The sequence below is a fragment of the Gnatocerus cornutus genome, chromosome 2 (genome assembly GCF_029298725.1).
Source record: "Gnatocerus cornutus isolate USDA-ARS CGAHR chromosome 2, icGnaCorn1.1, whole genome shotgun sequence".
NCBI lineage: Eukaryota > Metazoa > Arthropoda > Insecta > Coleoptera > Tenebrionidae > Gnatocerus > Gnatocerus cornutus.
The window spans coordinates 6,323,763-6,344,260 of NC_142234.1; the positions used below are offsets into that span (position 1 = coordinate 6,323,763).

Below are 20,498 nucleotides of genomic sequence, written 5' to 3' on the forward strand. Positions count from 1 at the left end.
CAAAATGCACAGATTATTTTATAACGACTCTTCATTGGCACTTCATGTGCATTAGCAAATTAAGGTTTCCAAAGGAATCCACAAAAAGTTTAGTGCTACAATTAATTACTGTATACTTTTAAAGCCCTTGAAAACAGTGTCTGTGTTGCGACATGAAAATGAGATTTTCATGTGTGTTCGAAATGAGCTTGAGCTAAAACAAGGTAGGATGGAAATTTCATTTTAATCAAGGAACGAATTACGAGGACTGGATTTCACGTCAAGTAAACGTGTATTTTCCAGACTCTCTGGAAATTCTGTTGGAATACTTTAAAGTTAACGTGTAGAGAATGCAACAAAATAAGATCTGTAATAATAACAATCAGTTTTCAGCATTTAAGGGGATATCAAACAAATTTCAGTATAGGGCAAATTCAATGTATTTTTCCAAACACGATTACTCGAAAACTATTTGAGTAAATTGCTTTCTGTTTTTTGCATATGAATCTGTTCAACGTGCACTATGTTAAATGCTATATATAATTTTTGTAAAGTGAATATTTAATGACTTTTCAATTAATTAAATACGAAAACTTGGCTAAAAGAAAAATAATTTTTAGCATTTCTCATACGTAGACTAATTTTACATAATGTAATTTTGTAAATAATGTTTACAAGCTGAAGCTTAAGCATTACGAAAAAGACCGCTGGAAAGAGTTATCGAAAGCCAGTGTTATGTATTATAATACCCTGCACATACAGCGGCGGACACAAAATCTTAGACGTCATTTTTCTGACGCTTCAAAAATTTGAGTGTAATCTGTGCATTACTGTCATTGTCATTACTGACGATTAAAACATTAAAGTATTGACAAGTTGTCAATTCAGAATTGTCATGACTGAAGTGTTTAAAGCCGATAAAATTAGAATTAGTCTCTTTAGTACAGAGTGGCATAATCTACAATTCATGGGTGTAATTTGTAAAGCATTGGACTCAACTATCAAAGTATTTAAAATTTACTGGCCATGGGCAATAATAATTTGGCCATCAGTGCAGTCAAAACTATTAGCTATTGTCCTGACCATAACATGATGGTAATAATAATCTAAACCACTCGGGCTGGAGTTTTAAGATAGTACATTATTACACGTATTTCATAAAACGAGTATTGTAGCACGAATGAGTTTTGACCACGACGAGCGCAGCGAGGAGTGGTCAAATAGAATGAGTGCTACAAGTCGTCTTATGAAATGAGTGTAATATACTATTTTTTCTACTTTGCATTGTAAATAAATTTTAAAATTGCATTTGAAAGAAATTATTTTCGATTAGGGATTTTTGACAAATTAGGTTGGTGACAAAAGAGGTAATGACATTTGTCTAACAAAATTTCAATTCAAATAATTATTGACGTTTTCTGTTTAATTTTGCAAAATTAGGTATTACAACGTTTGCTTTTCTTCTGATTCATTATTCCTAAATTCACATTTTCGTGATCATGATGATGATCATCATTGCGGTTTTGATTCAACGTTTAAGTGTCGGCATAATAACATAGCCAACATAACCAAAAAAAATTACTGTTTTGCGTGCTATAATAAAAACAATTGTTTTTATTGTGAAACGCGTTTGCGTTTCACAATGAAAGTATTGTTAACGCAAAGTAGAAAAAGTAATTTTTATTTATGGTTTTATTATCGTAGTAAGCAGACTGACCATGGGTAACTCACTAAAAGAGTGCCGTCTACAAATAATGAGGGTTGAAGGGAGATGCTACATTTGACGTTTGGATGTTTAAAATGTTTCATATAATTTTTCTTTTACGCAGAATTACCGTTATAGTTTGTTAGATATCCCCTTAAGTCCAAAATTTACAAATAAAGTTTTGTCAGAAGCTTTATAAATTTCTGACATGACAATACCGATTTTGTCTTTTAACAATAAAAATAAAAAGAAATTAAGAACTTTGTGGTCCACCCATAGCTCTTAATAAGAATTGCCTCGTCTGGGCATCCTTAAAATGTAAAGATTAATTACAGCTTGGCGTATGTTTTCCCACTCTTCTCTCACAGCGACAATTAACTCTTCTGTATTATTTGGGGGATTGTAGTGACGTCAAATTGCTCTTCCCAGGTAATCCTATAGATGCTCTCATGAATTCATGTTCAGAGAGTTTGAAGTCCACTTTATTTTCCAAACACTACTCTCTTCAAGTGCCGTATGTGCGATCCTATCCTAGATTGTCTTTCATAAAAATAAAGTAATCCTTGACGGACGGCTAGAACAACATGTTCATGTGGATGATAAAAAATTTTTGATTGGACATTGTTCCACCCCCAAAATACCTCCTTGAGATCTTGTGCTTTCTTGGCGGTTTTGTCTTCTTGTTTATCGAGAGTTATGCTGCCGTTGGTCATCAGCAGAGTGAAGAAAACTACCTTTTTAGAGGTTTGCTTATAATCTCTCATCAGTAAAAAGTTTATGCTTAATTAAAAAACATGTTTGTTTTTCAAAATGCTTGTAATTTTTAGTTTGGTCGAAAATACAATGTAAAAAATGGGGACTTCAAAATGATAATTTATAATGCAGAATTATTTAAAATAAATGTAAACAAGTACATGGCCTGTTTTAATACACCCACACTTGTGTGGGCGTAAATGTAAAATAGAATGTGATTATTTCGTTTTGTGCCTCTAAAACGTAGTTTTAACATTTCGGGTTGCCCAGGCTAAAATTATGTAATTTAAATCTTCGACCACTTGTTGGAAATTACATTTCAATGAACCCACTTCGCCGGCACGAATTCACGTTCTAGCAAAACGATAACTTTCTAACAATGGTAATAAGAAAGCACAATTTATTTCACTGCAAATATATTTTATGTTATAATGAATGATGAAAGATGGTTCTCTGGAATATGTACATTTCTACAAACTATCTAATTTTCTAAAGGAATAAATTCAACCATAAAATTTTGTTCATTTTTGACATCGAGACGTTCTTTCTTTCGTTTCACTTCAAGTAAATTTATTTCAGATATACAGATTTTTATCAAAAAGGATGTTTTGTTTATTTTTCTTGAATCAATGTGAGATAGTTTCACAAACAAAGTTGCGTTAAACAATATATGCTACCTGCCTACACTTGTGCCACAATACGAATGATTGTTGATTTGATCTCTCATCCATCTAATGGGCTCTTTGAAAGATCAGTTTAATTAACGATAATAATGTTGTACTTACAAATACAGTTTAATGCTACCATAATTACCAATAAACAACTCTTGGAAACAGTAGGTATAAATAAAAAAATCCTGTAACGTACATACTAAACGCACTTATTGTTCCTCCCGCTTTTATTCCAGAAAAACAGCAGATGTCGTTTTTTACGGAAATTTTAAACAGCAATTCACAGCTTGTTTGACGAGGTTTTATAGATTATAGATACAAACGTGCCGTTATCTAGAGAACTGCGATTAACTTTGAGTGTTATTAATGCTTTCATGCCACAATTTCTGTTTTTTTTTTCCTTTTATTTTTACACGTTGATTCAGACAAATTTTCACTGATTTATTAACAACGATAACAAATTGGAACCTTCAACCATCGCTGTCTCTAAAACATGTTATCACACATATAAATGTCGTATGAGAGTCGCAATTATAGTACCAGCAAAATTCTTCTTGTTTTTACGTTTTGAATACTTTATAATGTCTCCGCCGCGCTGCCAAGCAATAAACGTTGAATTTTGAATAAGATACAAGACCGTAACTGCGGATTTGGGTGTTCTGCACGCGAGCACAAAGCACTAATAAAAGCTCAGGTTTTTATACTGTCATTATTATATTTCCTGAAAACTAAAAAAGTATAATTTTGAGAAAAACGCGGAAAGCGAGTGGTTTCTTTTAAATAGGTTACGAAAGCTTTTTAGAGACATTAACAGTTTATGTAAAGTGCAACAGGTTACACCAATCCTAGAGAAAATTGCTTGTAGACAAACACATTTTTATTCCTCGTTGTTATATTTATTAAATATTTGTTAGGATTGTTAGCACATGAATTTGGCCTGCATTCGATTTCTTGACTTGACAGCTCCTAATTTTTAAATCCTGCAATTTAGAGTGGAAGCGACATCAAATTTTATTGAGACGATAACTTAACTTGATGTCCTCCTTTCTAGTTCGCTTTTAAAGTCTAATTTAGTGCAATAGCACTGATGTTATAAGACAAACCTAAACATAATGCACAATTTCGAGACAAGTTTATTTCTACACTGAAATTATCCGATTCCTTACACCCTCTTTGCATTATTTATTACGACACCGCGTCGATTATTACCTTTGATCCGTTATTAGTTTCTCCGTGTAAATATTTTATTAGTTTATTAGCCTTAGTGGATGACTCGGCCTTTCTCTGAACAGTGGGAGAAAAACTCAGAGAGAGACGTATAAGTATGCAACGTTATTTCTCATGAAATAGCTTTCAGTTGCTACCCTACAAAGATTCTTTATTCACCAATGTGCCAATGTCATTGACGTTCTGGATTCATGAATAATGTATTAAAATCATCCACTTGGCCATCACTTGCGACACGTGGATCACACAAATAACTTGATTAGTTCATGTTTCGGAATTTAGCTTTAACTGGACAGGTAAATCTGTTGAGCCTTTTTCGGAAATGTTTCCAGTTTTCATCAATTAGTTACAGTTGAGAATACGTTATAATAATCCGTTTTGCTTCATCACGTCCGAATTCAAAAATATTCTTGAAAAATCTTTTTTTACGTTCTACCTACTCTACAGGAAAATATTTTCCTCGAGGATAATTTTTTTTTAATTTCTATGCAGTATTTAAAAAAGCCAATTTAGTAAGCTTTCTAACGACCTATAAAATTTGTCGCTAGAGTTAATACTTCCTATGCTATTTTGAAAATCATGATTCGAAAAATTTGTCGACTGGCGTTATGTTCTCTTAAATTTGTCGTGAGAAGAGTCTCTGATTTTGTAAAAGAGAACGCTCACAGTATGAAAATTACATTCATTTTAGTAAAATATATTTTCAACACAAATCGTAGGTACAAATTTCTTTGAAACTCCTAGAATTTCCAAGCTCAAACGATGAGCTTATAGTGGGCGTGTAAGAGACATGATTAGACTTCGAGGACATGAAGCTCTTTGAAGTAACAGTGATATGTAGGTAGTTGTGTCGGCGGAACAAAAATCGGATTAGTAGATGTAGAAAAATTCTAAATCAGCTCCAGGCTGTGCAAATATCAATCTATTCAAACTAAAAGAAAATTTTTTCAGTTAAAATAACCAGCTGTAGCAGAGCGTATTCCATTAGGATATTACCTCAAGATTGCTACACAGAATAATTTAGGAACTTTATATCCAGTTTCATTCTTTCTATATGAACAATTACCTAACTGGCAAGTTTTTTCCAGTTTTCACTTTCATTCTTTTATTTATGCAACAAACTATCTTTCTGTACACAAAGATGACGTAATGCATTTCAATACAAAACTTGAGTCATTCGTGTCTGTTATTGACTATTCAAGTTTATATAAAAGCTCTGAAATCGAATTGAACACCGCGTTTGCGCTTGCTATCTTATTATTACACTTCGATTGTTTTACTTGCATTTGTTGAGTGTTCTTTATGGTGTTCTGTACAGTTTATGGCGCCGGGATCCAAATAAGATAACTCAGAACGCTCGAAAGCTCATTCGAAAAAATCGAAAAAAATACATTGTGTTGGTGGAACGTATAGGCAACCCATAATACACCAGTGGGAGACAGCAAACTCGTTTCTTTCCTTCCTAAAGACATTGTGAAAATGGTGGAGGAGCCAATTAAATTAATTTCTTTAAGCGATTTGATTTGAATATTAAAACATTGAAAAAAACAATGGAAAATATCCTTAATTAATATTGTAATTCCTCTAAAACCGTTCAATTGTCTGACGCACTGAATATTACTTTACAAAACAAATATTTTTTGTTGGCTCAGTGTCAATTTCTTTTGTCCAGAGTATTCGTTATAATTGTTTGCAAAAAATAAAATCCATATTAAATATTCACACATTTTTTAACAATGAAAGTTTCTGTGTCTGTTAAATTAAAGAGGACAAAACAACTTTTTCTTAAATAAGAATGCCTTCGAAAAAACATGGACTACTTCATAAAAATAGAATTAAAGTTGCACAACCTATTAACATGCGTCAGTTTTGAAAGCAGATGTCAGCTGCCCAAGCATAAATTTGCATATTTTCGTTAGACGCTGTTCTTGGAGATGTTAATTAGTTCAATAAGTTATTTGTTTTTTAATAAGCTTACAAATGTATGCTTCCGTTTTGCACATGAAACTGTTTATTTCAAAATTTATCAGTCCGACATTCTAAAAGAGTTGTTATTAAAAAGTGCATGTATCTTGTAATTTATTGATTGATATTGCATAAAACAAAATTGATGTATTATTATCGGCTTAAAATTAAATTTTTTCCGACTCTTATCATTTTTATCGTCATGGGATTACATACCTATATTGTTTACCACATAAATTTTATAGCGTTAAAAGTTTGATAACCGTACATGTGTCACAATGGCGCAACTAACAAAACCACAAAAAAGATTAGCAACTCTGGCAGCAGTATTAGGAATTGTAAGTAGTTATTTCTGACTATTTTTTTTAAATTTTATCAACTTTTTTACAGCTTCAAGGAACGGCATGGATCGTTATGTCAATAATATGTTTAGTAATACATTGGAATAGTAATAGTTTTACTCTTCCAAATGTTTCATCATCCCACATGTCATGGGTGGAGTATTACATTTTTTTAGCTTTTCTAAACAGTTAAAACTTCACCTACTCAAGTATTTTCTTTTAACATTTTCTTTTAGAGACATCTAAATCCGAGACAACGATAAATCCACAGTCGTTTTCAATATTCATGTGGTTAACTTTGGTTATTAATTTTATTTGGTTGGTACTGTCTCTGATCCAATTGGTCTGTAAGTATACATAATGAAAAACTTCACCCAATTAAAGAATCATTTTAGATATCTACAGAGTTGGACATAACGTTATGTCTGCAATAAATAATTGGACTGCGATAACTGTTTTAATTTCCTTGATTGATTTACTGCTCGTGATATTGATTGGAATAACCTACAACGAAGTGTGTTCATATAGCGAATTTGTAAATAAGGTATCATGCGCAGAAATTTATATTCCAGTGTTAGTAATAGCAGCTAGAGGATTTATTTTGTGGATAATCAATTTAATCTTGGCTTATGTTGTATCCAGGATTAGAAAAACTACGCGGACTGTAAGTATTATTTTTATTAATTTGTAATCAATCAACTATTTTTGTAGGGCAAGAATTTGGCCTATAAATTAAGGTAAGTTCAAAAGAATTTACTTCATATTGGATACTTAATTATCATTTTAGATTTGCGGATCCACAAATTCCGCGTGCTACGCTCCAGAGGCCTCAAAATAATTCAAATAAAGTCGATAACTGGGCTTCTAATAGTAGTACTCTATCTAAAAATGAACCCTATTAAAACTATGAATTTGTGAGGGTTGATAGTGCTTGTTATAGCTAATTGTCTCATTTTTCTTTGAGTATGTTATCTTTGACCTAAATTCCCAGTATTTGTTATTTGAGATTACATTGAAAGTTTTGTATATTATTATTTTCATGAAAGTAAAAACTATTTATGTAATATGTGTTGTGATAATTAAGTATACTTAATAGATATTAACTATTAGTTTGTTTTAGTTTTTAAACGTTGTTTTCACTTTATTTGTAATACTAATAAAAGTGGTTTCCTAGGCTTTGAACCAAGCTAGTGAGAACTATTGAATTTTTTTTTGTATAATGAATAATGAATGATACAGCAACTTTAACGGAAAGACAGGTTTTAATAGTTAGTTAATGCTGTCAGTTTATACATATTCAACAATATAAAACATTATTATTTATTAGATTTATTTTTAAGAAACATTCAGTTTTTGTTTCCCAAATTTCCAAATCTCAAATTTGAGGATAAATATGTGAAAAATAAATTTCTCGCCTCGGTTAAAAAAATTGAACATGGACTTATTGTCAATTGACGATTTTATGTGTTTACGTCCAGAAGTGAATTATTGCATAGGCAACCCTAATTTTATAACTGAACCAACACCAAATAATTAGCCTAACAAATTAAAAAAAAACTCAAATCAGAGACTCAAATCGTGTTGTTAATTGTTTAATTACAAGATATGGATAAAATCGACTATTATTATTAGTCTGTTGAAAACTAAACTTAAACTAATCTCAATTATCTTGCCTTTGACTCATCTGGGGATTATCTGCTATAATTTTTGTTGAACCAACTTCATTCCAGTGGCGTACTTATGTCGATCCGCGGGTTACACGGAACCCGTAACCTTTTAGAACCCAAAATACATAGTTTTACAGGAATCAAATTCACACAAATTGGGGAGCTGCCTTAAATATTCGCACAGAAAATGATCAATTTAGGGGTCAGCGAAAATCTGTTTCGTTACTGCTTAAATTTCCGGCATTACCGGCATAACTGTGAAGTTGATTTTTCTTAGATTCTTAAAATTCGCGTATTTTTTGTTGTTTCAGTTTGGAATTTGCTTGCTATACATACGAACCGTAGCATAGTTTCTTTCACAATTTTCCAATATTAAGAGCATCCATTTTTGAGAATTTCAAACTTTGCTCATTTAAATTTAATTGCTAGAAGTGATGTTTTTATTTAACTATTGCACTTTTTGGTGTAATTGTTGCTGTCTATACGTTAGTTTTTATTTGTAAAAAATACATAAGACGAAGTGGTTTGTGGACCGTCAAATCTGTTGCCTACACAAAAACAGATAAACAGATAAAATGAACGCCCTATTATGATTTATCTGTCTTAATTTAAGCTTAAATCGATAAAATTCTTCATTGTAGATATTCGAATTTGATGAGAAATGTCCAAACTACACAATAATTTACATTTTTGAATGAAGTTGCAAATGAATAAGTTATTACTGGTTGCATTTAAAATGTGGTCAAGATTGTAAAAATACTTGAATCACACTGTATATATGAAAAAATGCACATAACAATTAATAATAGTCATGAGTAGGTAACATTTTCAATAATAATAATAATCTATTACGCAGAAAAGAAATAACAGATTTTTGCCTTTTATCAGATATCAGCTTTTGAAGAGTAAATGCTTATGCGCTGAGATTAAATGTTCATTGCTCATGCTTTTTTACTATTAGCACAACTAGTATGGCGCAGATAACAGTGGGTCAAATCACTTTAGGAAAAACTGCGGCATTCCTTGGAATTGTAAGTACTATGATCTTAGTAACAATAGACTAAAAACTCTTTCAGCTTCAAGGAATCGTATGGTTTGTGCTTGCATTGCTCTGTATAATAGAATTTAGCATACATAAAACGCCACATGTTGCAAATGATACCTTAGGAGGTTTTGCTAATTGGGTCTACGCATTTTATTTAGACAGTACGAATTATTCACTATACAATTTTTTTAATAATATTTATAATTGTAGAAGATTCCAATCAAATACCACCAGGGACAATAGTAACCCCCATAGTGTTCACAGCTTTCATGGGATGTTGCATAATTTTGACCACAGTTTGGATAGTTATTTCCGTTTACCTTCTTAACGGTAGTTTTTTCATACTTTAGATCTCTATTATAGCGAAAATCTTTCAGTTATCAGTTCGTTAAATCTCAATCTTCCAGTTTTTTTCAAAGACTGGGGTTTAATTACTTTGGTTATTTCTGTGTTTGATTTTATCCTCGTCGTCTTAATCGGTGCTGACTACGGGGCTCACTGCTTGAAGGATAAACCAGAAGACATTTGCACGAATACTTTAATTCCAGTTATTGTTATAATAGCCCGAGGTTTTGTCTTATGGTTTGTTAATGTTTACGTAGCGTGGCTAATGATTAGAAACGCAAGTCTTCTTAGAAAGGTGAATACAATATTATTTTTGATTGTTTTTTAAAGGATTGATTTTAGGGCGGATCGTATGGAGGAACATTTGGAACGATTATTCCGTATGTATCACGTCATATCATTTTAGTTGATAAACATTTAATTTTTTTTTATTTTAGGAGGTTGAGACCTGTTGGATATATTCCAAGGGTTGTTTTATCACCGTCTGAAAATTTATACAGTCAACAACTTCGGAATGTTCACAGTGAAAAGAACTTGTGGAATCTTAATTTAAGAACAGCGATGGATGTTAGAACTCCACCTGCAACTCCAAGAACGCCCTATAACAGAGATCAACAATTCTTCAATCATTATTGATGTAATCTTCGTTCACCAGATTTATGAGATAACCAGTAAGATTGTGGATAAAAAAAATTAGAATTATAATTAGTCTTAAATCACAATCCTTTATTACAGTGATAATAATGGCACGTTCAACTTGACTGATTACATTAAGATTTCATGCACTCTTATCTATCATCTATTATCTCACTTTTGTATTATTTTATTAACACAATTTTTATAAATAAAATTTTAAATCGCAGTGGATGCTGATTCTGACGAAGAAAACTGACATATTGGAATTGTCTATGAAATTCAAGACAGAGATGATGTCATAATCTTTGTTAAATTTAGATAGGCGTACAATTTTATCATTTGCGATGATAAATGGGCTATTATTATGACAATATGACATGGAAAACTTAAAGATAACACTAGAATACTTACAATTTACACTTAAAATATTTTGACATTGATGGATTTTTAGTAGATTTATCCAAACAGTATCAGAGTTATTTACAAAAAAAGTATAATTATTATAAATGCACATTTCAATCAAAACAGTGACATAAATTAAAATTTCTCAATTCTCTCAATAATAAAGAATAAAATCTACAATAATTAAATTGATATTAAAGGACAAAATCTTTCCTAGGCACTCCAGAACAAAATTCCGCGATTTATAGATTACTTGAACATTGATTGTTCTGAGAAAACAAATTCATTATAAATTGTTTGTTCATCAAGTGCACTCTTTAATCTTTTATATTATATCAAGCTTTACTAACATTTTAAATAACTTACTGTAAGAGTTCATGCTTATATTTAGATTGCTCAAAATAAAAATTTATAAAACCGTTAAATTAATAAATCTTTTTTTGTATCAAGAGATATTTATTAAGACGAGAATTAACGTAATTTAATAATTCTATCAAATTTAACTCCAATATGTGTTCCAGAACTGGCGCCCTAGAGAGCAAGGGAGAGTGCCGACAGCAATACAGATGGTAAATTTCAAAACAAAAATTATTTAAAATATTTAAAAAAAAATTTGTTTCGAAATTTTAGTTCAGAATTGTTGCCTTCATAAACCCTTTCTCTCTGAGGCGTGAGTTCTGAGATACCTGTAGAAAAAAGTTTTAGATATAAAATCTATCTATCTATTGAAAAAATTTTCAAAATGTTAGGTATAGTATTTTCGGATATTTTTTCCAATTCGGTGCGTTACATTATAGCATTGTCTTTCAATTATTGTTTCTGATGCTTTAAGAAGCTTCTTAAACACTGTTTTTGAGATGGTACTCACTCTTGTTAGCAGCAACAGTCTGGTAAGAATCCTGCAGGAAGTGAAGTACTTTTAATGGGATTTTTACGGAGTTTTAGGCTGCTGCTTTGAGTTTAAAAATCGACCTTAATGTTTGTAGAAAAACTATTTAAAGTTTTCATTTGGTGATAATGTTTTCGAGCGGTTAAGTAATAATGCCTCAACAGAAAAAATTGTATAAATATAATACATAAACAATTTATAATCATAATAAGACGGTCTGGCACACTTACCTATCTCTCAGACAACCTAATTATTAATAATTAATATCAATTTTGTTTTTTTTTGTCAATAGAATCGGAAAAACATTTAATAAAAATAATAAAATAGGATTATCTTCTCATTATAGGAATCAGAAATACAAGAAATAATAATCTGACTGTATTTTCATGTAATAAAATCATCTTAATTTAATTAGGTCTACAGCAAAAAAGAAAGTGCAGCTTGCAATTCATAACATATTGTCAGTATCATTTATTCCAATCATTTTTATTTCGTATCTAACATCTCAATAGATCATTTAAAATGCAGAATTATTTAAAATCTCCGAGGAGGAGTATGTAGCACGAAAGGTTTTTTCGTCTGATTAGACAAAATATATCCTTTGGATCCCAAATTCTGCTCCTTTATGAACGAAGCATAATTATTACTGCTGCTTCCCCTGGTTCTGCTATTTGTTCTGTTATTTGAAGAATGGACCTGCCATTGTCGTGAACTTCGAGGAGAAGGACTTTCTCGGTTTTGCCTGGAACTTCTGGATTGATAAGAAGTGTCATAATTCGGAGAGCTTGGAAAGTGTGGTACTGGAGCTGGTGAAGATGGAGTAATCTGAAACTGTGGTACCGTGTTTGCTTGTGGATTATAAGAGCTACAAAACGGTAATTAATTTTGGGTAATCACGCATTTTGAAGTATTACGGAGCTTGCTGAAAATCACTAGAAAGTACTTTTTTCGGAGAAGTTGATATCAACATTACGGCGAAGATAAAATTGACCATCCATAGAACAAACCCTTTTGCAGTTATACACAGAACTGGGAGAATACCATTTGCACAAATAGCACCATCGAGAACCGGATTTCCAAAGAAGGTTTTGGACGAATTCACACATTTATGATAATCGTAACCTAGTATGATAGTCACAACTAAATCAAGCGCGCAAATTAGCAACGTGACAGTACCCCATAATTTTAGCGGACCTCTGAAAAGTGTACTGCCAGATAGAACTGGAAAAAAATAAGAAACAATGGTTTAGATACGAAATTACGTACCTTTAAAAGAGACGAGTACCCAAAGCAAATTTAAAATAAGGTACGCTATGGATGCGAAATTAAACAATTCAGCAGTCATTGTTTGATTATAAATTCTAATAAGGTGAAAATCATAATCATCTGAAAAAATTCTGTTATTTTGTATGTTATTTAGAACTTATTATATGCCTGTAATAAATAACCCATAAATAAAAAACTCTACCGCTCCCATAAAAGTACGGAATCCGACTACATCCTTTCTTGTTTTTGAGAAGTGAAAGCCTATAGACACTGCTGAGAGAATAATCCACACTAAGCCTTGTACCTGAAAAAAAGTCTAGATATAGAAATATCAAAAACAACTTACAATTCCCAGCAATGCGGCCCAAGTTTTGAGTTTTCGATCTGACTTTGAGACAAGTTTCATGGTGACGCATGGATTACAAACGTTCGATTTTAGGAATGTTTATGTTTAATTGCTCTAAACTGATTGCAGGATATCAGGACCCCAACTTGCAGATAATATTAAGTGGTTAACAAATTAAAGAGTAATGATAATATTAAATTCTAGAATCATGGTATTTTAACGTCTGTATCATTCAAATGAATATAATGGAACATTTTATATAAACTTAGCTTACTAATCCAAACTTCAATTATTATATTTTCTCAAAAATCTAAAATTCGCGTTACCACTTATCTGATTTTTTATTAATTGTTACAACTTGCTTTTTTGAAAGTTTGGAATTCAAAATATTATTGAAAGTTCGCCATTTTTCAAGTAAAAAAACCTTTTTAAATCAACACTTTTATTTGAATGTTTGACGTAGAAGTATGTCTTACCTATTTTGATTAAGCTACTCTAAAATATTATCGCGGGAACTGATAAAAAACAGATTTTAAGACAAAGATAATTTACGTCAATTGATAAAAGATTACAATACATAATTGAAAAGTTTACCCCAGCGAAGTTCGAGGTAAAGACATTGGAGTATTACACAATGTATTTGTTAATATCGCCTTCATTAAAATTTTAATAAAACCCTTGAAACTAATGTATTTTACCTTCGACATATCGTATTGCTGAGATAAGATAGGCTTATTGGAAACTTTAAATTGGCAATCTAAATTGAGGGATTCGTTGTATAACTATACAGAGAGTCAATGTTTAAATAAAATGCGTTTCCCATTTTGAAAAAAGAAAAAAAAATCGCGTTGGATTCTTTTATGTGTAATTATTTTTCAATTTAAAAACATTATATTTTCAGTCTCCAAGTTTTCGAATCTCAAATTTGACGACAAATATGTAGAAAATAAAGATTTCTTCAACTTCCGTAAAAAAAATGCACTTAGCAACGTAACGACTTAAGTCCACGATATATCATAATTGACATTTTGTGACAGGCATACGTCGTCAAGTATCATTCCTTGTTGCACAGTTCCTATCTTTGCCCAGCTCAGAACAATGAACAATCTGAATGTTTTAATAATTTCGATCATAATTTTTTATTTGAATGAAATATTGGGTTTGAAGTACATTTGAGCCGAAACTAGGAATGATATCAAATGTGACACATGTTTGCCACTTTTGTTTTGGTCATAATCAAACTGTTATGTTTTCAGTCAGGTCTTTAATAATAATTTTTTTGAACCCTGATTGGTCAACTTTAAAACCTTATAACTTTTACAAAAAAGCTAAAAAGAGAACAATATCTTCTAAAATACTTTATTATAATGTTTTAAAAACTTTTATGAAGATATTTTAAAAATCACTACTTAAGTAAATACATAAATACATTGTATACCAGGCTAATTCATTTATACCTAAATAAATATTTTAACTAATTTCTAGGCATCTGCTGCTGAAATGGCCGGTAGGGGGTGGCGCCCCGGAACCGATTCGGGAAAGTACTTAAATCATTCAGCGAATTAGCGGACATACCAGATACGCTTATTGTGTTATCTGGATAATGTTGTTGATTAGCCAGATAACCAACGGTATTTGAATATCCTTGAGAAGGATAACTTCCTGCATTAGGTTGATACATCATTGTTGGATGTGTTTGAATCTTCTAAAATTAATAATACATACTTAATAAAATTAATAAAAACGAGATATCTTCTGAATTTAGATTACCTCTAACGCTCTAGCCATGTTGTATAACACTCCTGCAAAAATTATATTGACAAACCATAAAACAAAGCCTTTAGCAGCAATGACTAGCGCTATAAGTGTTGTATTTGCACAAATGACATCTTCTACGATGGAAGAGGAGCATTGATAGTAATCAGATCCAAGAATAATAACGGTAATAAAGTCTATACAGCAGATAGAGAATGTTATGTACGACCAATTTTTAACTCTACTTGCGTAGTAGCGGTCTGCAGCTTGCGTCTTTAGAACTACAAAAAACTGGTTAAGAATCGAACGAATTTTAGTTTTTCTTACCTCTAATGGAAACATAGAACCAGAAGATGTCAATAACTAAATATACTATCATGAAAGCCAAAAACACTGGTGGTGTTAGACTTTGAGTGAACGGTAGTCCTGGACCTAAATAAAAAAAGTGATTCATTTATGTCTGTTATCCACAAAAAACTCTTACGATCACGTTCTAAAAACACAATGTACATTAAAGTATTAATGAACTCCATATACGAGACTTCATCAGGTATAATATTATTCGCATAATATTTTCCACGAATGTAGAAACTTATGCAGATTATGGAGAGAATCATCCATGTCAAACTCTGAATCTATATAAATTTTTTAATTTAGTATATAAATAGGAACTCGTAAATAATACATGTACTTACTGTGGCTACAACAGCAGCACATTTTCTTATTTTGTATTCTAAATACGCTTCTCCTGTAGACATTTTCCGTTCAATGTCACTTCAATATTGAAAATGAAATAGTTTAGGGAAAAAACATCAACGGGAGATAATGAAGACTTTGGGAAATATATCATCTGTCGAGATTAAAATGATAAACTATGATACAATTTGAAGTATTTTTATTATCTTTTGAAGCAATCAGACCATCGAACTATTTAGAACTTGAGTGGAAAACCATGTTGTAGAGCGAAAACATTTAGTTTTTTTCAATCAATCTTAAACGGAAGTTCACTTTTGATAGCATGTATTGTTTAACAAGTTTCGGGCAATTTGGGGACCTCAGGACAAGCCCTCGGTCTCCAAATATTGCCCTCAACTTGTAAAACTACCATACCGCCCTGGATGCTTAAATAACTACAAGGTGAGTCGTTTAATAACGGGACCCCAACGACTTGGAAACGCAACACAAAATACATTTTCCATTTGTCATTAGGTACCAAAATATTTCTAAAAAAAATAAGGATCTACGTAGGTGGGCATCCACTTTGTATATTTTATGAATTTTTATTACTTAGCCCTCATTTTGCATGCATGTGACTGTTGGAGTCCTAATCATTCTTTTTTTTTTGGTTAGTTTTATTATCATGGTTTCTAAACACAGAAAATTTAGCTCTAAATGGAGCTACCAGGTTATCGTCGTGTAGAAGGACTGGCAAAATGTTACTATTTTTTATACACTCCGTCTTGATAATCCATTAATCCTCTAGTTTTATCTATTTGTCTTTGTCGGTGGATCTATTTACCTGTTATTTACAGTTTGTGGGTAATTACTTTTTATTAGTTTTTATAAAAATATCAACACCACAGTTTTATCTATTCCTCAATAGAAACATGTCTCAAGATGACACTAAACCGTATTGAAGACTGCATTAAAACCATTGCTTGTATTTTAGGGATTGTAAGTACACCTTCAAAACAAAATATAAATAAAGATATTTTTCATTTCAATTTTAGATTCAGGGGCTTTCTTATGGTATTCTTGCTCTAATATGCGTCATAATTTATAACCAGGAGCCTCAAACCTTTACAACGGACTCCTTTTTGAGCTTCATAAATTTGAAAATGTACACATTTTTTTTATCAGGTGCTTGTCGAATTACATACTTATACATAGTTCTCAATAAAACTGATATTATAGCTGCTAGTCGAGCATTCAAAGGACAGATCTTGACTCCTCCAAGTTTTAATGGAATTGCATGGGTCTATTTCTTTTTACATCTACTTTGGATGTCTTCATCAATTTATAGTAATATAAATCCTCTTTCTTGACACTCTAAAAATGGTATTTTTAGCGTTGATTCCAAAAAAAACGCCTCTTTTGCTCCACAAATCTTTGAAAAATTGGGCATATTTGACACTACTCATTTCTTTGTGGGATCTTATAATGGTCATCATAATTGGTGTGGACTACCATCAATGTCTTAGTTATGTTCATGAGTACTTCTGGGATGCTCAGTCCATCGTGAACAATGAATTAATCTGTGCAAATGTAATTCTTCCAGTGTTGGTAATTGCAGCTCGAGGATTCGTGCTTTGGTTTCTTAATGTTATTTTAGGGGGAGCCCTATTGACTCTTTGTAGAAACCTTCAGACGGTAAAACATTATTTACCTAGTAGAAGAAATGTTAAAATTGATAGTTTTAGGAACCAAACTTTGAAGAGCGGAATTTTACGTAAGTTTTCTTTATTTTTTAAACATCTTAAAAGTTGTAATTCCACAGAGATGAACACCGCATTCGAGGCAGTTCAGACCGAAATTTTAACAGCAATCGGCAAATTCCGATGCTCCTGGCAGAGCCGAATTACTACAGATTTACAACGTCTCCTCAAAAGCATACTTACTATTAATTTTGATGAATACATCACAGTGGAACGAATGAATAATATCATAAGCATTTATATTTAATCTACCTCTGCCAATGTCTCCTTATCGTTCTGATTTTTTATAATTTGAGGTATTGTTCATATAATCACATCAAAGATCACATGTACTGCAGCATTAACAAATTATATTATTGAAGAAGAAAGTTTGACATTTTAGTAAGCATAATTTTATTGTGCTATTCATAGCATTTCAGATCCGGCATGGGTAGTTTTATGGCCCTGGTAAAGAGACAAAGGCCTTGTAAAGCTGACACCCAAATTCCCTCGCAGATAATATGTAACTATCAAAAAAGATAAAAGATAAGTGTTATTTTAATCAAAATTCAACTTCATATCAGAAGTGTTAGTGAATAACTGCGCTCTCAGTTCGTAAAGTGTAGCTTCAAAAATGACATTAACACGAATAGAGCACAACTTCAGGCAAATAGCGGGGGCACTAGGAATTGTACGTTTTTCACCAAAATATCTCGATTACACTATTTATTTTTGTTTTAGGTGCAAGGATTAACTTACGGTATTTTAGCTTTGATATGCATTATTCTTCACAACCAAGAAGAACTAGAGTTTGATATAGATATGTCATATATTGAAAGTGTTGGTGCAACTATGTATTCATTTTTCCTTTCACGTAAATATTCCTAAATTAAAATGATATTCGACTACTTAAAAATTTTAGCTGAGGATGTTCCCAGTCTTTCCGAACTAACATTACGTCCAAAAATTTTTACAATTTTTGCATGGATCTACTTCTTCCTTCATTTATTTTGGCTAGGAGTTTCCATTGCAGGTTTCACTAAAACATTTTTCTTGTTGTAATTTTTAATATGTCTTTTTAGTTTTGTTCAAATCGCAGCCTTTATTTTTGACATCTTGGAGTCATCTAACATTAGTAATATCTTTGTGGGATTTTATCACTATTGTGATACTTGGCACAGATTACAATCAGTGTTTGAAATTGGCGGATAATGGCTACGATAAACTCAGTATTCAAGAGATTTGCACAACTACTATAATTTCAGTCCTTGTAATCGCCGCTAGAGGTTTTGTACTGTGGTTCATCAACATCATTTTTGCCCTTTTCCTCAACAGCTTGGCTTTAAGATTAAAGAAGGTGAGATTGTAAAATTGTAACCCCATGATTATAAAATGATTGTTTAGGAAACTAAAACGCAACACGCTCCCGCATTCGAACCGTAAGTAAAGTTTATTAATGGACTAATTAATATTAAAATTCTTTTTTTAAGACCTCGTTTTCCTGAAGAACATCCTGCAGCTCCAACGAATCCATATAACAGTTCACCTCAATCTTATGGTCACCACTTATCGCCTTCTTATCCTTCGCAAAATTCACCTTCTTATCCTCAACGACAGTCGCCGTTTTATCCCGCACAACCTTCACCAACTTATCCTACACAACCCTCGCCTAATTTTCCTCCACAAGCGCCAGTGACACCACAGAACGGGAGGAAAAATCATTTCCAGTATCCAGTGACTATCCCACAACCAGATTACCACCATTATGAGCCAACAAGAAGACATTAAAAAATAGACGTATTGGCAATATTATGTTGTAACAAATTGTACTTGTACTATCTTTACAATTATTATTATTATTAGTCTTTTAAGAGAGTTAAAAAATTGAGTTTATGAAAATGAATGAACAAGACTGTTTAATTTTGCCAAACCACCGGTATTTCCATTGTATTTCTCCTATTAGAAATTTTATACTTATTTTATAGTTCCAACCGATTCCGCAGCAAATATTCAGCGTATGTCCCTCCATATGTGTCACTTTTGTACAATGTGGCCCATTAATCGTTCAAGTTTACTTACTGGCCAGTAAAATTTTATGACACATTTTGAACGTGCTTGCTTTAACACACAGTGTTGATTTTATTACGACACAGTAAAAGTGCCCAGTTGGTGTCAGAAACCAAATAAAATCCGAGAAATTAAAGCTAGTGTGTGATATGAAGTTGTTGTTTTACAAGTTAAAAAAATTCATCATTTCATTATCGTTTTCTTTAGTTACTCTGAGGATTTCAAGTTAAGACCCATTTCCTCAACTTTCATCATAAAAATGGAGTTAACGAAAACAGCCCTCAGGATCAAGAAACTAGCCGGTGCTTTAGGAATCGTAAGTTTACGTTTAGTTAAAATCAAGCTTATTCTTTGATAGATTCAGGGCGCGGTGTTAACAATTCTGTCGTTGGCTTGTATTGTCGTTTATTACGCTTTCATCATCATTGTGCAACCGACTACTTACATGGAAACTGTGGCACATTCCATTTATACAGTTTTTTTTTCTTGTAAGTACAAAGTTTTATTTTTTTCACAATATAAACAAGTCATTTTTCAGTCATCGGTGAAGTATTTATCGGCCAAATTCTAATTAGTGGGATTTTCCATGGCTTTATGTGGGTGTATTTGGTTCTTGATGTCATCTGGCTCGGGCTATCAATTCACAGTAAGTTTAAAAAAATAAGAATTACCTCACAATTGTTGCTTTCAGTGCTGCGCAAGAATAACACAAAATCATTAACTGCTTGGGGATGTGTTACTCTTATAATTTCTGCTTGGGACATGGTAACTTTTATCCTGCTTGGAGTTGACTACAATCGTTGTATTCTTCATGCAAGACATAATGCGACGTGGATTATTGAAGAGAGAATGCAATTAGAGTCCGTTTGCGCCAATGGAATTTTGACGGTTTTGGTGGTGGCCGCTAAAGGTTTTACTCTATGGATACTGAATTTTTCTCTGGCTGTTGTTTTACTGAAAGTTAGTGCAGAAATTTAAGAATGACATGTTAACAATGAAATATTTAGCTCGTAGTAATCACATTA

At 31.9% G+C, this 20,498-nt stretch overlaps 7 protein-coding genes across 9 annotated transcripts; 5 read left to right on the forward strand and 2 right to left on the reverse strand.

The window, feature by feature from the left end:
• Window positions 1-6,552: 6,552 nt before the first annotated feature.
• On the forward strand, window positions 6,553-7,627 carry LOC148178324 (uncharacterized). The gene is made up of 6 exons (XM_088030590.1): window positions 6,553-6,638; window positions 6,691-6,829; window positions 6,878-6,988; window positions 7,037-7,305; window positions 7,353-7,378; window positions 7,429-7,627. Exons 1-6 carry the CDS (start codon window positions 6,579-6,581, stop codon window positions 7,541-7,543), a joined length of 720 nt encoding a protein of 239 aa, XP_087886716.1. The 5' UTR covers window positions 6,553-6,578; the 3' UTR covers window positions 7,544-7,627.
• A 1,612-nt stretch (window positions 7,628-9,239) lies between these two features.
• LOC148178325 (uncharacterized) lies at window positions 9,240-10,560 on the forward strand. Of its 2 annotated transcripts, XM_088030241.1 has the most exons (7): window positions 9,240-9,339; window positions 9,385-9,514; window positions 9,564-9,683; window positions 9,731-9,993; window positions 10,041-10,078; window positions 10,136-10,369; window positions 10,434-10,560. In XM_088030241.1, the coding sequence occupies exons 1-6, from the start codon at window positions 9,280-9,282 to the stop codon at window positions 10,332-10,334; spliced, it is 810 nt and encodes a 269-aa protein (XP_087886367.1). In that variant the 5' UTR covers window positions 9,240-9,279; the 3' UTR covers window positions 10,335-10,369; window positions 10,434-10,560. The 2 variants fall into 2 exon arrangements, with proteins under 2 accessions (XP_087886367.1, XP_087886366.1); XM_088030240.1 differs by having other exon boundaries at window positions 10,136-10,560.
• A 1,529-nt stretch (window positions 10,561-12,089) lies between these two features.
• On the reverse strand, window positions 12,090-13,367 carry LOC148178326 (uncharacterized). The gene is made up of 5 exons (XM_088030564.1): window positions 13,238-13,367; window positions 13,060-13,195; window positions 12,892-13,011; window positions 12,540-12,846; window positions 12,090-12,490 (listed from the first exon to the last, which is right to left on the reverse strand). The coding sequence occupies exons 1-5, from the start codon at window positions 13,295-13,297 to the stop codon at window positions 12,160-12,162; spliced, it is 954 nt and encodes a 317-aa protein (XP_087886690.1). The 5' UTR covers window positions 13,298-13,367; the 3' UTR covers window positions 12,090-12,159.
• Window positions 13,368-14,582: 1,215 nt separating this feature from the next.
• LOC148178327 (uncharacterized) lies at window positions 14,583-15,823 on the reverse strand. Its single transcript, XM_088030808.1, has 5 exons — window positions 15,688-15,823; window positions 15,477-15,627; window positions 15,320-15,424; window positions 15,008-15,273; window positions 14,583-14,942 (listed from the first exon to the last, which is right to left on the reverse strand). Exons 1-5 carry the CDS (start codon window positions 15,748-15,750, stop codon window positions 14,712-14,714), a joined length of 816 nt encoding a protein of 271 aa, XP_087886934.1. The 5' UTR covers window positions 15,751-15,823; the 3' UTR covers window positions 14,583-14,711.
• Window positions 15,824-16,609: 786 nt separating this feature from the next.
• Window positions 16,610-17,616, forward strand: LOC148178328 (uncharacterized). The gene is made up of 5 exons (XM_088050452.1): window positions 16,610-16,666; window positions 16,723-17,014; window positions 17,061-17,362; window positions 17,413-17,441; window positions 17,490-17,616. Exons 1-5 carry the CDS (start codon window positions 16,610-16,612, stop codon window positions 17,614-17,616), a joined length of 807 nt encoding a protein of 268 aa, XP_087906578.1.
• Window positions 17,617-17,958: 342 nt separating this feature from the next.
• Window positions 17,959-19,309, forward strand: LOC148178329 (uncharacterized). Its single transcript, XM_088029793.1, has 6 exons — window positions 17,959-18,097; window positions 18,148-18,280; window positions 18,329-18,439; window positions 18,489-18,763; window positions 18,811-18,845; window positions 18,897-19,309. The coding sequence occupies exons 1-6, from the start codon at window positions 18,041-18,043 to the stop codon at window positions 19,192-19,194; spliced, it is 909 nt and encodes a 302-aa protein (XP_087885919.1). The 5' UTR covers window positions 17,959-18,040; the 3' UTR covers window positions 19,195-19,309.
• An 83-nt stretch (window positions 19,310-19,392) lies between these two features.
• LOC148178330 (uncharacterized) lies at window positions 19,393-20,453 on the forward strand. Of its 2 annotated transcripts, XM_088029795.1 has the most exons (4): window positions 19,393-19,789; window positions 19,832-19,961; window positions 20,012-20,119; window positions 20,165-20,453. In XM_088029795.1, the coding sequence occupies exons 1-4, from the start codon at window positions 19,733-19,735 to the stop codon at window positions 20,449-20,451; spliced, it is 582 nt and encodes a 193-aa protein (XP_087885921.1). In that variant the 5' UTR covers window positions 19,393-19,732; the 3' UTR covers window positions 20,452-20,453. The 2 variants fall into 2 exon arrangements, with proteins under 2 accessions (XP_087885921.1, XP_087885920.1); XM_088029794.1 differs by having other exon boundaries at window positions 20,012-20,453.
• The last annotated feature ends 45 nt before the right edge of the window (window positions 20,454-20,498 follow it).